This window comes from Typopeltis vanoorti, chromosome 12 (assembly GCF_054136105.1).
Source record: "Typopeltis vanoorti isolate ZY-2024b chromosome 12, IOZ_Tvanoo_1.0, whole genome shotgun sequence".
In the NCBI taxonomy this organism is placed as follows: domain Eukaryota; kingdom Metazoa; phylum Arthropoda; class Arachnida; order Uropygi; family Thelyphonidae; genus Typopeltis; species Typopeltis vanoorti.
In genome coordinates, this window is record NC_143560.1 from 96,378,491 (window position 1) to 96,396,304 (window position 17,814).

Sequence of the window (17,814 nt, forward strand, 5' to 3'; positions counted from 1 at the left end):
GCAGTGAACACTATTGCAATTGTAGGATATCTAAGATGAAAGGCGAAAAAGAAGTTATTATAATGTTGCTTAGCTATAATAATTAAAGCGTAATTATAATCATAAGAATTATATGCCAATTTATTTATGTGCGCTCAATGTGTCAAGCATTATTTTTACTTCTCAAGCCCATTATGAAACATCAAATGTTTAATGAAGATTTGATATTACCGTGTTCATAATACGCCTCAGTGTATGCGTGCAATCATGAAAGGTATTGCTGAAAAAGGGCAGAAATGAGAAAAGTGTAACAGGTGAGTGAGGTCACAATTACTCGACTGATTTCATTCTCTTTTCACTTAAATTAATCATTACAAACTTTACTTAAGACAAATGGGAGGGCCAAGGTTCAAATCCAGTAAAGATTTGTGGCAATTTTTATATCTTTTTCAAGGAAGATGAGTCAGCCTATCTCAGACGGTTTAATATCAGAATTTTTTTTTACCTTTAGAAACAAACCGGCGTGGTTTGCTAATGATATAATTGACAGACATAAAGTACGCTTCGTGGTCTTGGTTATATCTCTCTACCAATTCTAAACAACCAGTCCAACTTAAATGAAACATCCTCTTAGCACAGGTCAGCACAAAAGCAGGCCTGGTTGGCCAAGTGGTTAGCGTATCTGCTCTCCAACTATGAAGGGTCGGATTCGAATCCCGCTGGGGGCATGGATGCTTGTGATTGTGGTTCCTTGTGTACTGCTATAACCTTCCATGTGGCGAAGTATGACCTTTGCTGTCCTTGCGCCATTAAAAAATTAAATCATCATCCGTACTAAAAGGATGTTTCTTTTTTGCTGTTTGAGAAGATTCTTATCAGAAGTTGTTTCCCGGATGCGCTTTCCATCTCAACTTAGTAAGACATGATATTCACAAAGGAAACAGTTACCACAACACATGAAATGCTATTTTTGTTACTGATATGCGTATATTAAAAGCAAAAGTGTATTACAAATTGCAATTTATTTTTAAGCCGATAGATATACAGAATAAACAAAAAGTAGCAATGAAAATCTTATTGTTTTGCATAAAGCTCCCTGTTCTGCTCAAAATATTGCATCAATATAACTGTAATAATTTTCTAAGAGTAAAAAATACACGAGGTAGCCAAACTGTTAGAAGTATCTAATTACGTGCTGAAGTACCACCATAAGTCTCAGTATGCTCGGAAGTTATATATATATATATATATTCCCATATGAACATGATGAATTCTTGCACAATATTAGATTTATTAGCGATGGATCCCATTAAGGTAAGGTCACTATCATGTTCCTGTAACTATTCCTGGAGGATGTGTGCCCATTAGCATTATACTAATTGAAGGATTAACACGTGTAAAATGGATAACCGGAAACAATGTTGCCGAACTATAAAAAATTGCAATCCTTAGGCACCGCTTTACTTCTTTCAGATGTCACCAGACCATCGCTTCACCTCCACCACTTTGCATTATTGGGAGACTAAGCCTGATGAATCCACAGTTTCGTGTTGTTGCCATACACTTGTCCATCTACCCATGAAATTACAGGCACTGATTTCGTCACTGCATGCGATCTTTCGACGCTCAATCGACCTTCTGGTGTATAATGTTGATGTTCATTCGTTAACCTTGCTTATCAGAATATCCTTAACAGTCTTCTACGATTATATTCTCCTCCCCATTTGGACAGTGTCCAACGTGACATGTTCAGATACCCTTCTTCCAGGGCTTGCTCACAGTCATTTGACTGAACTATATGACGTTACCTGTATTTCATCTGCTCTTGCATTAATTAGTACCTTCCGCCAACACGCTCCACGCTGACTTCGTATTCTGTTTATCATTTCATTCTCGGTAAACCTGAGATATTTTTATACGTGCCCATCCTAATCCCTCCAAGATACTCTTATCGATCCCCTATCATCTTCTGTTCAAATTCACTGAGGTCACGACAAAAATCACAGCACGACCTTTACCCACTATAACACACTTGAATGCAAGCAGTTCCGGAATCAAGATAATGCTTTCCACGTACTGCTAGCTAAGTGTGACTAGCGGATTCCTGTAGGGATGCCGCTAATATTCTGGACGCTGAGTATAAATATACTTCATGTGAAATATGAGGCCCGTTTATTATTTATAATCACTATTATTAGGATAACCATTATGATAATTAAAAAATAAGACTGACCATTACTTAGAAGAAAGTACATTGAGTCAAAATATTGAGCTGAAAAATATTTTACCACACACTGAAAATACTAATTTCATTAGTGGTCTGAAAGACCGAGATTCTCTCTTTCAGTCTAACTAGGCAGCTAGTTATTCACGTATGACGTTATTCTGATGTCGTATGGTGACTCCCATACTTCATTGGGTTTTAGGAAGTGAAATATTCTGGGCAGCTAGTTAAACAATTAAAATAACAATACCACAACTTCTTTTACTCTGTCTGATTAAGATGATTATAGGTGACCTAACATATTTTAATTCAAAATTCAATTTTAGAATTTACATACACTGTAGTATCCTAGTGCATTTGGACTGTCGTTTAACAATTCCTTTACTGCAGTTGAGGGATCCCGTGATGTACAGTGCTTCTTTTCTTTCCGGATGTTAATAAAATACTGCCTATCTCTTTTGACTTTACTATCAGGTTTCGAACAGCACGTAGTCTCGAATGTCCTCGTCGTAGGTTCTTATAGCGTTGATATGAAGAACAGCTGCTGCATTACTACTATTCCAGTAATAAAATTTTATTATTATTATGCGCGCTCTGGTAATGTGAGTGTCACTGTAAAGTTGTTCTGATCATTCGAAGTAGTAGGAGGCCAATTACTGCGCCATGTTTTTCCTGGTGATGAAAATGCGAACTAAGTTTTTTTTATCTATGCCATTTCCTTCCGCATGTCTTCCTTTCTTCAGTTTCCGTGTTTCTTCCATTATATCTTGACATCTCTAGAGATGTCAACTACACATACTGCTAAGTGACTAATAGATTACTTTTTTATGTAACTCCAACCCATGGAATAATTTTTTTATTTTAGCATTTCTAGTTGTTTTTACGTAATCCGGAAACCATGCTTTAGAGAATAAACAAGGAACTTTTCCTAGCCCCTTAAAAGGCTTTTAAACAGGATAGTGGTCTTACACCACAAGATAAAATTCATCTCCCACTTAAAATGGCCAATAGATTAAAATGCCTATTCATGGTGTTGGGGGGCTTTTGTATAAAGATAACTTTCTAGTAAATGCAATTCAAATTTCTCATCAAATACATGTATTTTCCTTTGCTTGCTTTCAAAATTTATTCTGTTTACAGCACGTGCGCGCGCGAGCGCTCTCTCTCTCTCTCTCTCTCTCTCTCTCTCTCTCTCTCTCTCTCTCTCTCTCACACACACACACACTCATGAGCTCGTTTGCCACTTTAAATTACAGTATTTATAAATTTTCAAATCGCATTCATTCCGTGGTAAATAGTGTTTGGTGTTTTTCGGAAATCAAACGCCAAAAGACGTATAGTTTACTAGCACGATATCATTAAACGGGTTTTGTTAGGAAAATTTTATTCACTGAAGCGTTCGCTTCTTGGAAAAAAATGTTTAAAACTCAACAGTCGTTAAAAATTTAACGGTTTCCTTTTGTGGTTAGCCTTCACTAAGAACGCAAACTAACTTTGAGCTAACAAATCCGAGTTTCTGAAAGTGAAAAATTACGTATGCTAAATGATTATGACAGCATAAGGAAAGCGCACAGAATGTAGTAAAGTGCTGTACGCTGTGAACCCAACAAAGCGGTGATAATGCGGTAAAATTCTGTTATTAATAAACTCCCAGATTATAAAAGCGACTATTTTCTAGCTTAAAATGGAATCTTCTGATTTAAATCAATAAAATAAAATAAAATAAAATAAAATAAATGTATGCATTAAAATTAAGTTAAATACTTTAGGTTTGAATTCTGTCTAAGACGCAGGGAGTATTGTTAAGAACTTTGCAACTGAGGGAACTGGCCGGTCTATGTTGACGCAGCATAGTTTTTCCACCGAAACTCGGGGTTTCATCTCACATATGGAAACTCGCAAAACACATGGAAGTGGAAGCCTGATTGGCCGAGTTAAAGGTGCTTCCTCTCTCTCTCTCTCTCTCTAACCAACAAGACGTAGATTCGAATCTCACAGCGGCTATGAACTATGTGATTTTCTTTAGATGGTAAATGAATTCATATTCCGGCATGAGACTACTATTGCATGCAGTGTTTGAAAAAAGTGCCATATTTGGTCTCTACAGGCTTGGATAATCTAACTCAGTTCACCCACGTTGCTAATATACCTTGTGGGGAGGGTGTAAAATAAATAAATAAATAAAAAACAGAACAAATTGCTCTGGTCGTAATTCCAGCGAATTTTCAATATCATGAATATTATACAAATAACGTACTGGACAAACTTCAACATTTTCAAAAAACACTACTGCCTGTAAAATTATTATTTATTTTCTAACGATAAAGAAATAGAAAAATAATATGGAAGTTCATGTTCTTTCATATCATTGTTTCATTATCCAGTCTTGGAAGAAATTTTCGTTAATGACATCAATATCATTTAGCAAAGATTTGCTGAACAGAGCATTTAGACTTATTCAGAACTTCAGTTCGGCAAGTTAGAATTAAAAAATCAGATTAGAGACAGAATGTACAGTTTCATGTTGTCGATATTTCAGTCTTATTTCTGTTTAACTGAAATGATGACGTTTTAATCAATACTAATCCTTAAGTCTTAATCCTTAAGTCATTTATGTTGACGTGCTCTTCTCTTTTAAATAATACCAACTATTATTATTATGGTTCTGTCAGAAATTATACTGAATGTACTCATGACACGATGAACAAAAATTCTATGAATAAGAATCATTTTATATAAATAAACCTTCCTTTAGATGAGATCAATACTCTCAGTTATCGATCACTGCGCGAATAGATTTTTCTCCTGCCGCAGTACTGGCTATTCTCGTTGGATGCGAGAGCTTGTAATACTAATATGCGCTTACTAGCGTAAATTTGGAATACGCATTTTAAGGGTTAATATTTAAAGCACCGTATATTACAAAAGATTTTGAGTCATTAATTTTGGTAAAGATGTTATTATAAACATATTACTTCGGTAGTCTATTATACACAGATTACTCAACAATTTTATGCTGCTTTTACTTAGCTATGTATACCTACCTTTCTCGTATACTGATGGTTTCCAAACGCAAAGTAATATCTACTTAACTTGCTCAGTGACTAAACACAATGTGAAGATCTACAAGCCGAAACACTGGAAGAGCTATAAACTGAAAAACAAGCGTGCCCACTAAATATTAGTATTTTAAAATGATATAAAGAGAATGCTGTTCCCAATATTACGAATTATATATCCAATTCACTTTATAATTAAAATAAAGTTAGTTCTAGGGATTGGTGCCTCCTCCTTGCGGAATAATAAAAAACATAAGGGATTTTTATTATTAATTATTATAAATTATTATTAATAATAACTCGAAATATGCCATGTACTTTTAATCTGATTAGTTGTAAAATAATAATAATAATAATAATAATAATAATAATAATAATAATAATAATAATAATAATAATAATAATAATAAAGCTTACCGAAATAAAGGCGGTGCAATGAAAATGTTTCTAGCAAAAGTTGCCACTACATAAAGTTTGAAATCGCTACCTATTAGAATAGGGGAAGGGGGAGAATGGACTGGCCATAATGTTTATTTATGTATTATTTTTGTTAGAATTCATTAAGTAAAAAGATGCAAGTTTCCTCAACAGAGAATATTCATTAAAAAAACAAAACAAAACAGGAAAGTATTAGCATTGATTTGAAAGAACTATGTCATTAAAGAGATTTCGAATGTCTCTACCGATGCATCCGAGAGTACCGATGAATTAAAAAAAAAAGTTGTGGATATTTGTGCCAAAGGTTAAACCAAACAGAACAAAAAGACTCTAAGGATGCAATGTTGCAGTTTGTAATTCTGGACAAAGGATGTGGTTCCATGTATTGGTACATTTCTTAAAATTATCAAATACAGTCGACAGAAAAATCTTCTTGTAGTAATATCGGAACTGTATCGGAACTTGGGAGCATGGGTCCCATGCTTCGAAACGCGTCCCTAGGTTGCGGATAGGGAAATGGCCTCTGAATATAGAGGTTAGCTGCGAATAAACAGAGAAACCTGTTAATCAACAGTCGTAGATAATGGGGCGGCATCTACCAACAGGAAGTGGTGAGATATCCAGTGACATAGCTATCTCTATAAAAAAGCCACACATTATTTAGTGTCGTTTACATGGAGAGATGTAAACGACACTAAATAAGTTACAGTCGGCTGGATGTTAGGACAGGAACAGCATTCCTCCAGATCAGCAGAAGATTCCCAATAAGTGACAACGGTGTGAAGGATATTGTGGTAGGCTGATAATCATGAAAATGAGAAAAAGCTGCCACACCAAACCCCTTTAGAAGGCTATTACTGGACAAGGAAGACAGCGGGAAACCACCTTGTTCTATCTTTCCCTAGTAAGGTATGGAGAGAAGTTCTAAGAGATAGTAAAGTACACAATAACTCAATAATTGTGCATGGCAGGGAAAGGAACAAGGCCTTTCCAGGTCGTAAATTAGAGAAATCCTTGTACATTTGCTGGGACATGGAATCTGAGAGCCCTCCTCCAAATTGGAAAGTTAGAAAACATCAAGAGAGAAATGGATAGATTAAAAATAGCTATACTATACTGATATGAGATGGAATGGAACTGGAGACTTTTGGAGTGGTGACTATATATTAACATTTATTCAGGTGATGTGACAGCAAAGAATGGAGCCGCAGACCTCAATAAGGAATGTGGAAACACAGTAAATAACTCAGTAAAATATAGCAGCAGATTGATAATGGTAAAACTCGAAGCAAAGCCAACAAACAATAATATACAACATATATGCTTACCAGTGATGACGGAGTTAAAAAATATATATGCAGATATTGAGTACTTGATAAAACTAACCAAAAGTGAAGACAATCTCATTGTCATTGGCGATTGGAATGCAGTCATCGGAGAAGGGAAAGATGGTAGAGAGGTGGGGAAATATGTACTGGGATGTGAAAAATGACGGATAGACTTCTAGAATTCTGCCACCAATTTATTTGATAACCATCAACACCTGGTTTGAGATACCAAAAAGAAGGTACTTTGAGAATGCCGTGGGATATAGGAAATTATCAAATATAAGCACAAATGTAATTATATATAAAGTCGATTTCGTTTAATGGGACATATCGGTAATAAAATCTGGTTCCTCCCCTTTCTCCTTCTACCCTTTATTGTCTCCTCTGGATTAATCCGATTTGTCGAGAAAAAGATTTCATTATTTTAGCAAATAGTGGAATTTGGGATATGCTGTGAAATTTCAGCTACTAGTTCGCATATTCATTTGTCAGTTATTTGTTAAAAATAAAAATGTGAATTTGCCTTTCTGTTTCCCAAAAGGAATCCCTTTAGCCTTGCCCAACTTCTGGAAATCGGTAGGCAGGTCTTCACTCTTGGTCACTGCTAACAATTTCAATACTAAAGACAACTACTATTCTGAACTGGAGTTATTGTCTGACACAGAGTACAAGTAACTCGGAAACTGGTTAATAAACGCTTAGTAAACGTTCCTCTATCGAGTAGTATGGAACTTATAATGATAATTCTTCTGGCAGGAGAATTTATGAAAGCAAAAACATTATCACAAGATTCCATATTCAACCACTCTGTGCGCGACATCCTTTAACTTTATTTTAAAAAAGTAAAAAAAAAAAAAAAGCATGGTTCTGTCTTCTGTTGCAGAATATTTAGGAAGATGATGTTGCATCCAAGTTTCTCGTCCTCATGATACTAGCTGCTAATATGTATATTAAATTATATCACATCAACATTGAGGTCAGTCATGACCATGAAGCTTGTAAAACCTAGCAAAAAAAAAAAAATATTCATTTCAGCTAATTAATTACAACAAAAATTAAATTCAGAAAACTTGAACTTTACACTCCAAGATCGAGTGAAGTGAAACTCAAACCCAATATGCAGTTAAATGTGTTAGCAAGTAGAAAGGAGTAAATAAAGAGAGGTAAAATATTTATTTACATTTAAATAAAGTTTCATTAAATATTACTTTTCACAACAGAAAATTAAGAAAGTTTAAACTAATTACTTCCAATTAATTGTATTTACTGATATCGAGAGGCAACGAGTGCATGTGATGTATGTTATGTCCATTTTCACCCTAATAGAGGCCAAGATAAAATGCACCGTATGCTATTTTAAACGTAGTATATCTTGCCCCCCCCCCTCTCTCTCTCTCTCTCTCGTAATGGGTATATGGTACATTTTCTTTTAAGAGGGGCAAGATGAGATCTAAAAATGTCGTTTTTTGGTTTTCCTAGAGTGCAAGTTTTTAAAAATTTCTCCAATCACATACAATAAATCAATTTCTTGAATACAAAAAAGTGGGTATGAAGAACTCTGATAGTAACTACTCATCTGGAAAGTTAACTGGAAAGTAACTACTACTGAAAAGTTAAACATATAATAAATTCTTCACGCCTTTTTTTATATCTTAAAAGGAATAGGTGGTATTTCTTAGCACTACATTTTCGAATATTGTTTGGCAACCCTTTGTCATTCGGGAAGTTTGGTGCGAATTTCCTACGCATACATAGATGAAAGTGATACAAAAGTGTGTAAATTACTGCAGTTTGATGTTCCTAATCCTAGCTTGTGTTTCTCAAATGGTTCTCACTTTTTTCCTCAAAGCCTAACGTTCTTTGCCTTAAGGAATCGCGGCACTTAACTTTGAGTTGGCAACGCCATGGAAGACGAGAGGCTTGAGTATGTGCAGTTTTCCCTTCATAAACTTGCCTTATCTTCTGCTCATACAGGATGAACAGGAAGCCACACATGGCATGTTACCATGCCATGTGTGGCTTCTGGGTAGACAATATTTTTAATGAGCCATCTAAATAGAATAATAATGTATTTACAAATGTATATATAATAATGTATTTATGAATAATTGCATATACTGATACAGGCATGATAGTCCGATGCAAAGGATAAAACGATAATGCTGGGAGAGAGAGAGAGAGAGAGAGAGAGAGAGCTTATTGGCAAAGTGGTAGAATATCCATTTCCTAACTCAACTAGCCATGGGTTCGAATATCACAGTGAACATCGATGTCTGTTAATGTCTTCAGGTGGCAGAATTGAATTACGTGATGTAAAATCGTAAACAAATGAGCTTTCGTAGCTCATTTGTTTAGACGAGCCTTTTGGCTTGAAATATCTTCAAATCCTGTCTACGACGTGAGGGACCTTTATCAGTCGTTTTCAAGCAAATGGTGAGTTAACTGGTCTCATAAGGTGGTGGAGGGTGTTTTCTTTTCTGGAAACTGGAGTTTTTCGTCCTTCAAAAGACGAGCCAACCTGCCGGAAGAACACACGCAATATACAGACAGAGAACACTTCGGGAATAGGAATTAGCCAACCTATTCCGTCAGATTTGGTTTCGAATACCTGCACGTAGTGTAGGTCTACGCGTAACCGTTAATCAGAAAGGGAGGAAAGAAAGATGTGAGATCGGTGCTGTAGTTACTGGAAGCTTGAAGTGATTTAAATAAAGTTTACTGTGTAATGTTTGGAGTATATACATTGGCTTATCTAACTGTTAGTCTACCCACCTTACTAAGCTACGATACATTTATTATCTTTCGTAGAAGCAACTCGTATAAAAATACATTCACGTAATCATTTGTTAATTTGATGGCTGCGATATTTACTAAATACCAGCATAGAGCTCTAGAAAACAAAAAAAGTGTCTGTTTTATTATTATCACATGACACCTTCATGAAGAACCAGGACTCATCATGAGAGAATATAAACATATTTTTGTTTTTCAATTGTGTTTCCGGGTTTGCTTGTTTGTGGGAACTAAAACTTTAAACAGGAAAAAAAAAAAAAAAACATGCTACTTCCTTATGAGAAAATGAGTCACGTGACTAAGAATCTTGACTGACAGTAATCGAATATGTGCTTTTTCATTTGTTAGCAGGCGAACACACACATACAATTATCAAAGTAAAAGTACTTTAGTGGACGTGAGATGGCGAATTCCTGAAACAACTTCAGAAGAAAGTAACTGAAGAAATAACCAAAATAATAAATTTAATTTTTAACAAAGGAGAATCACCAAAAGATTTTATGACCTTAATATGTATACCTATACCAAAGAAAAGTAATGCAGTGAACTGCAAAGATTTTAGAACAATAAGCCTCATTTCCCATACATCAAAAATACTTATGAGAATTCTAACACTGAGAATTGCATCTAAGGTGGGAAAATTTCTTGGACAAGATCAGTTTGGTTTCAGGAAGGGTAGGGGAACAAGAGATGCGATTGGACTGTTAAGAATAGTAAGTGAAAGAAGTCTAGAAGTGAATAAAGAAGTTAATATCTCTTATATAGATTTTGAAAAAGCTTTTGACTTTGTTAAATGGGATAAGATGGTGGGAGTAATGGAAAAGATTGATATAGATTGGAAAGACAGAAGGCTAATTATTTCACTGTACATTGAACAAACTACCATGGTGAGAGACATATATGGTACAACAGAACCAGGTATCATTGGATGGGGAGTAAGACAAGGCTGTTCTCTCTCTCTCTCTCTCTCTCTCTCTCTCTCTGTCTCTCTCTCTCACCAATTTTGTTTAACATGTATTCCAAAGCAATGTTAAAAGAAGCACTGGAGAATTCAGAAGAAGGGATAAAGATCGGAGGTAGACAGATATTTGCAATACGATATGCAGATGATAAGGCATTACTATCAAATACTAAAACAGGACTACAACATCTGTTGAACAGATTACTGTAGTCCTGTATCTATTATGGAATGAAAATTAACATAAGAAAAACAAAGGTAATGATAGCAGCAAGGAAATAGGCAAATATAGATATCAGAATAAATGGGGAAAAACTGAATCAAGTAAAGACATTTAAATATCTAGGAAATGTGATTAGCAGTGGTGGAAGATGTAAAAGTGACATAAAAGTATGAATAGCGATGGGAAGAGATGCCTTTAATAGAAAATGGAATTTATTCAGAAGTAAAATGGACAGAAAACCAAAGAAAAGATTAATAAAATGTTATGTGTGGAGTGTTGCCCTCCATGCAGCTGAAACTTGGACACTGAAGAAAGAAGAAATTCAGATTTTGGAAAGCTTTGAGATGTGGATTTGGAGAAGAATGAAAAAAATCAAATGGACAGATAAAATAACTAAAGAAGAGGTCTTAAAAAGAGTACAAGAAGAAGAAGGAAGTCTGTTAAAGAGGATAAAAAGAAGAAAGGAACACTGGATCGGACATATTCTGAGAGGGAATGGAATATTCAGAGATGTCATCGAAGGAAAACTAGATGGAAAAAGACCTAGAGGAAGAGTAAGGAAAACAATGCTTGATGACATGCTGAATGGAGACAAGAGAAGGCTCAGAACAGAAAAGAGTGGTAGGAAAGCTTTTGCTACTAAAAGAAGAACCTGCTCAATTGCAGAATACTCAAGAAGAAGATGGTGCGTAGTGTGTAGATAAAAAATTAAGTAGTGGGGATGATTGGCAAATTGCACTGGATGCTCTACTGCAAAAGTTTTTGGACTTTTAGAGAATTATGTAATAATAAAGTTTAAAATTTCGTCTTCCTGGGATACGCTTTTGGACTTCGTCTTTTTCTTATTTGAAACCAATAATTTTATATAAATATTTGTTTTAAGATTTATTACTTATCAATAAATTTTTAAATAAGATAGAACGTTCCGCGCAGTTAGCCTAGTGGCTTTGCGCTTTGCAACCATATGCCTGGGCAAGGAGTGTCCCAGGTTTGATTCCCGTCGAAGACGTGAGGAACTTGAAATCTTCCTCAGGCATAGCCAAGTTAGCTGGGCGTGGGCAGTATGGTTTGTTCCGCCAGTTTATCTGGCGTTTTTCATCCTGCAAGCAGGCCAACCGGCCCCGTGAACATACGCCTCTACAACCAAAAATATATCCCCCATCCAGGACCGGCCTTCTCTATAAAGGGGCCCGCGTGAAAGAAACCATTTGTGGCCCTAAAATATATTTCAAAGGTAAAAATTAAAGGATTCGAAATAAACATATTGTAAAACCTCTTACCTGCAAATGATTTTGGCACAGGAAAACAAACAAAAAAAAAACACATTCGAAATATAATACGTTTCCGCAAATGTGTACCGACTATGCCCACTCAATCGTGGGGGTCCGGGCGCATTGCACCCCCGAGATGGTCGATCCTTCCCCCAGCGGCAGACTAGGCGACAGGTCGGTTGGGAGTGGTACTAACAAGTAGTCGCATAATATTCGTAAATATTATGCCGATTCGTAAACGTATATTATGTATTTATAATAACTTAATATGATTCTAAACATAAGTGCCTTTGAAAAAAAAAAAAAGTGCCTTTGGAAGAACGACAGTATATTGCCCCCTTCGATTGGTAAAGGTCCAAGTTCGATTCTCGTTTTACGAGCGAGATCTTTATGTAAGTTTTTCATTTAAAGGTGAGTTAGCCGATCTCATACGGTGGGTAGCACGGTTTTTTCTGCTGGAAATTCGAGTTTTTGATTCCGCGTACAGTCAATCGACCGTCAGAACACACGCAATTTACAGATAAAAAATACCGTTGGTAGTTGTGATTGCCAATAGATGGCGTTGATAGTGGTTGTGTGTTGTAGAACTAAGTAGGAGGGCATATGCATGTAGTAGTGTCCTCCTACGATATGTTATGTTGATTCTTTGGAGGTTTCACGTAATAATAATAATAACTGCACTGTTTCCAGTTATTATTGTTTACAATAACTACATCGATTGCACGTTTTATTAAAAATTGAGTTTTAAAGGAAACTGATAATTGACACCTTTTATCATTTGGCATGGCATGCAATTTGCGTATTCCCAATGTCCCAGTAAGAGCTGCTGTTCGGTTTTTCAGGGATCTCGGTAAACTGGAGAATTGGAAAAATATGGTAGACATATATGAAAGCATGATTACTTTTTTGTGCCATTTTCTCCTGAGTATACAGGCGAAAGCTCGGTGGAGAAATGTGGATACATATAGAACCAATCCACTGACATTTTATTTATGTCTGCTCCCCATGTGGTTTCCTGTGTGGTGAGTTAATTTATAGCAGTTTATTTTTGTTTAACTCCTACCAAGTAGACAGCATTGAAATTACATATATATTTGTTCTCCTGTATTCAATTATTTAAACTTCAGTAGTGTTTTGTAGATGCAAATATGGTTTTTGAAAATTCAGTGCTTAACTCCATAACAATAGCTGGATGAAAAATTGTTTTGTCATTTTAATTTTAATTTGGAAGTTAATATTTCGAATAATAATTTAAAATTAATAAAATCATATATTGTGTGTGGTAATTTGGTTATATGATTGATATTTGAAAGCTACCTAGTAAGTACTTAGCATAGTTAATTTTTTTTTGTTTATTTATTTTTTTAGGGTAGAATTTTTATTTGAATCACAGGTTTATAATCTGATGTGGATAGTAATTATACATAATAATTGTACAATGTTAAAAATTTAGAAATTTAAATTATTTCATCTAAATTTCTTTATAGTTATTTAAAACAAAAATATTTCTCACAGGTGTGAATCCATAATAACAGAACTGTAGAGAGAGATTAGTTCACATAAGAATATAATGTACTGCTCATAAATCTCTACTGATTTTTTGTATATGTATGATCTCATGTACAAATTAGCTTGCATACTGCAAAAAAAGTGTTAAGAAAGAGAAGCTATGCATATAAAGAAAAAGGTTTAAGTTTTCTTAAGTAATAATACTTCTGATACTTATTAGAATCATATTTGAATATCAATATCAGCATTTGATTTGTTTGAGGTTTTACTTTAAAATATTCTAGGTTCAAAAAACATTTTATGCCAGTTTTGATTGATAAGAAAAATGGACTTCCTTTGCACTGATAGTGATCAATTCATTATAATTCTAGATTACCTTTGAAGATGCACTTATTATAAACATTTGAATAACATTTTTTATAAATTGGGATCATTATACTACTTAAAAATTGTAATAAGTATCCATGAGTATACAAACTTTTGCATTCTTAATGACTTTTATTTTCTTTTGAGTCATGTCATGCTATTTGAACATTCTGAATTTGTTGATTTTGGCATATAATACAAGCCAGTAATATTACTGCCATACTGCATGATCCCAAGTAAGGGATGAAAAGTAAGAAGGTTGAAGGAAAGAGTAAGGACTGAAAAATCGTATGCCATTGTGAGACATTTGTGCATCGTGGCAAAATGGGAAATTATATCCTTTCCCTAATAAATATGAAATATTTAGTTTTTAAAATATTTTATTTATACTATAGATAGACAAAAAAGATGGCTAAAATTTTATATATTACATATTTAATGATCATAATATAACTATTCTCACTTTAGTAGGAGTATCATCATCACGTATACTGCATATCTCATTCACTTCAGTTTTAATCCCTCTCCCCATAAAGCCTCTCCAAATGCCTTGCATCAGTCACATTCAAATGTAGTCCATCACTCCTATTCATTCAGATAAATCTATCTTAACAGATTAACAAGCTTTTCATTTGTTGCATAGTTCTGCCATTGCACTGTCTGTTATTACCATAACTAGCCATCTCATCTTGTTGTTGTCCGTCATATTTGGGTCACACTGATCACTACCTACCGTTGTTCTTTCACTCTCCTTAGAAACCTCATATATCCATCCTAATATTCCAGTTTTCTTCATTCACCTTTACATTTTCTCTCTTTCCATTCAGTTGTTTTGACAACTAAAAAACTCTTAGATTCAGGTCAACATAAGTGAATAACATTTAATACCATTTGACACCAAGCTTGGAAGACTGAGAAGGAGGTAAAATAATTTCCAGGATTTCAGATTGCTAGGACTCTGATTTTATTAACTCATGTCCGTTATTGCTGAATTCTTCAACAGTGTATGATATTACTTCTTTGTGTGAAAAGTCGTGATATCCCTTAATTAAAAGAATGAACTGATGATTTCTAAGTTATGTATAATATGTCTGTTTCATTTAGTCTTGATTAATTTGTATTTCTATTTCAGAAACAGGATCAGGCTAAAAATTGAGAACTTGTGTGAAAAGTATTGCATCCATTTATATGGGCACATCATGGCATTAGTAACAGGAAAGCCTTCCAAAGATGAAAAATGTTGCAGCGGAGAGACAGCTGATTCTAAGAGTAGCAGATTTTCCTTACGATGGTTATTGAAGAAGAGCAAAAGCAGTAAAAGTGCAAAAGAAATGGCTCAAGTGGACAAAACCGTCCTAAAAAATACCATTCCATCATCCAAATCCTGTGATAATAGCATGACCAGGTGCAAAGACAATGAGAAGTGTACCTCTAATTTTTTTCTGTGGCGATTACTTCCATCTAGGAGTAAAGCAACACCTACTAACTGTGATCAAATAAATAACTTTTCTGGTATGTTCAAAACCTCCTTTAGTAGTGGAGATGTTTATAGACTTATGCCTCAAACCACTAACTCCATGCCAGCTCTTAAGAACACATACAATGTTCCATTAGAAACTATGCCATCACTAAGAACTAGCCCAAGCACAAGCAGTGTGAAAGGATCATTTGAACAAGAAATATTAGGTATGTCATCACCAGAAGATTATAATGAAAATAGAGTGAGTGGACTTGTACCGAACGTATGCCATCTAGTGTTATGTAAACTTTGTCTTATTATGCTTCCTGCTTCTGAAATGTATGAACTAGAAGACTGTGGCTGTGCATTTTGTGTGTCAGTAAGTAATTTTGAGGAAAACATTTGTAGATAAAACTTCATAAATGATTAAATATTCTCACAAATTAAGGAAACTAGTAAACTAAAAAAATCTATGCAGTTTTAATAAAAACTAAAGGTTAAAAATATTATTAAATACATGTTGGTATTTTATCAACTGACATTTTTAATGGTCAAACTAAAGATTAGTTCTTGCAGAATGTTATTAAAATATACTACATGGCTGAAAAGTATGGCATAGCTCTATTGTGTGGTTTTGGTCAACTATAGATATAGTGAAACATAGATATAAAATTAATAACGGAAAACTCACGTACAAAGTTATTTAATAGTATAATTTTTGCCTGTGTCACAGGCATCTTCAGTACATTTTAAGCTCAAATTAAACAATACCTGACAATTCCAAAAAGTGCCACCTAAGTAGCTGGTGTAAGATAACTAAAAAAGGTCAATAAATTTCCTAACCAAAAAAAAAAAAAAAAAGAAAAGAAAATATATATACAATAAAAAGTTAGGAAAGATTAGCTGATTTATAAAGTACTATCTCCCATAAAGGGGATAAACATAAACCATCGGATCTATTTAAGTTTGGAGAATGAAGTAAAGTTTCACGGAACCGACTTTTGTGAAGGACCCTTGTCTTTTTCCAATGAACTCTGTCTAGTGAATATGGCATGTTCTGCAAGTCCAGACTGTTCAGGTTTAAAGTATTCCACTAACAGACTATGAACGTTTTGTTTTATCAAAGGGATATGATTTCGGCGTTGCACCGAATAAGGTTCCCCTGATAGATTTTTTTCATAACATAGTCAGAGGTATTCGATCCTTATCCCAAAAAATAGCCAATAGGTTACGTTTTGAATGTGCAAAAATTCTTTTTAATGCCAAGATTTTTCGTCATAATCTTTCTTACTCTGAGTTTAAAGCATTGAAATCACTGAAGAACAACAATAATTTAATTATTACGAAAGCTGACAAAGGGAAGGCTGTAGTTATTCAAGATAGAAAGGAATATGAGAGAAAATGTCTCTATTACTTCGCGACTATTCCACTTATAGGCCTCTTACATTGGACCCTGCTGGGAGTCAATTTTTTTTTAGGAGGCACATTGCAAAAGTGGCTAAATCAGCTCATCAAATCACTTGGTTTCTGAAAAATACTTTTAACAAGCAGAGACAAACAAGTTATTGTTTCTTTGTATCGAGCCTTGATAAGACCCCATCTAGACTACTGTGCCTAGATATGGGTGCCAGGGTTTCTTCTTGATGGGGAGGAGGTGGAGAGGATATCCAGAGACAAGTGACCAAGATGATACCAGGTCTGTGGAATGAACCTTATGAGAACAGGTTGAAGATTTGTGGGTTGCAAAAATTGGTTAATAGGTGGAAAAGGGGTGATATGATTGAGACATTCAAATTACTGAAGGGTTTCTATAAGATTAATCCAGAAGATATTTTTGAGAATAGGACTGGTGGTGGGAGGATCAGGAGCCATACATGGAACTGGGCAAGAATATGGTTAGCAGGGGTGTTAGAGCTAGGTTTTTTACTTGGAGAGTGGTGAATGATTGGAATAAGCTGCCAGAGTCTGTTGTGGGTGCTATGACCGTGAATGAGTTCAAGGTGAGGTATGATAGATACTGTGTGAATGTCGAATAGTTGTTCTGTACATTATGTTAGGGCCTCCCTCGATGAGTCTGTAGACTCCTTGGAGTTGCCCAGAATAATAATAATAATAATTGAAGAGACTTAACTCTCTTATAGATAATGTATCTACATGGAATGAAGATCAAAAGAAAAAACTTAAAACCTTCTTCAGTCATCCACCTA

At 34.8% G+C, this 17,814-nt stretch overlaps 1 protein-coding gene across 4 annotated transcripts in view; it reads left to right on the top strand.

Moving 5' to 3' along the window:
* Positions 1–17,814, top strand: part of LOC150101033 (putative E3 ubiquitin-protein ligase RNF144A-A) — a 100,012-nt gene that overhangs the window by 11,897 nt on the left and 70,301 nt on the right. For 3 of the 4 annotated variants that reach the window (XM_090401310.1, XM_090401307.1, XM_090401309.1), the window contains exon 2: positions 15,281–15,986. In XM_090401310.1, coding sequence (XP_090257436.1) covers positions 15,348–15,986 — 639 coding nt within the window. In that variant the 5' untranslated portion in view covers positions 15,281–15,347. The remainder of the gene's footprint in view (positions 1–15,280; positions 15,987–17,814) is intronic. The other variant, XM_090401308.1, reaches the window with a different exon arrangement.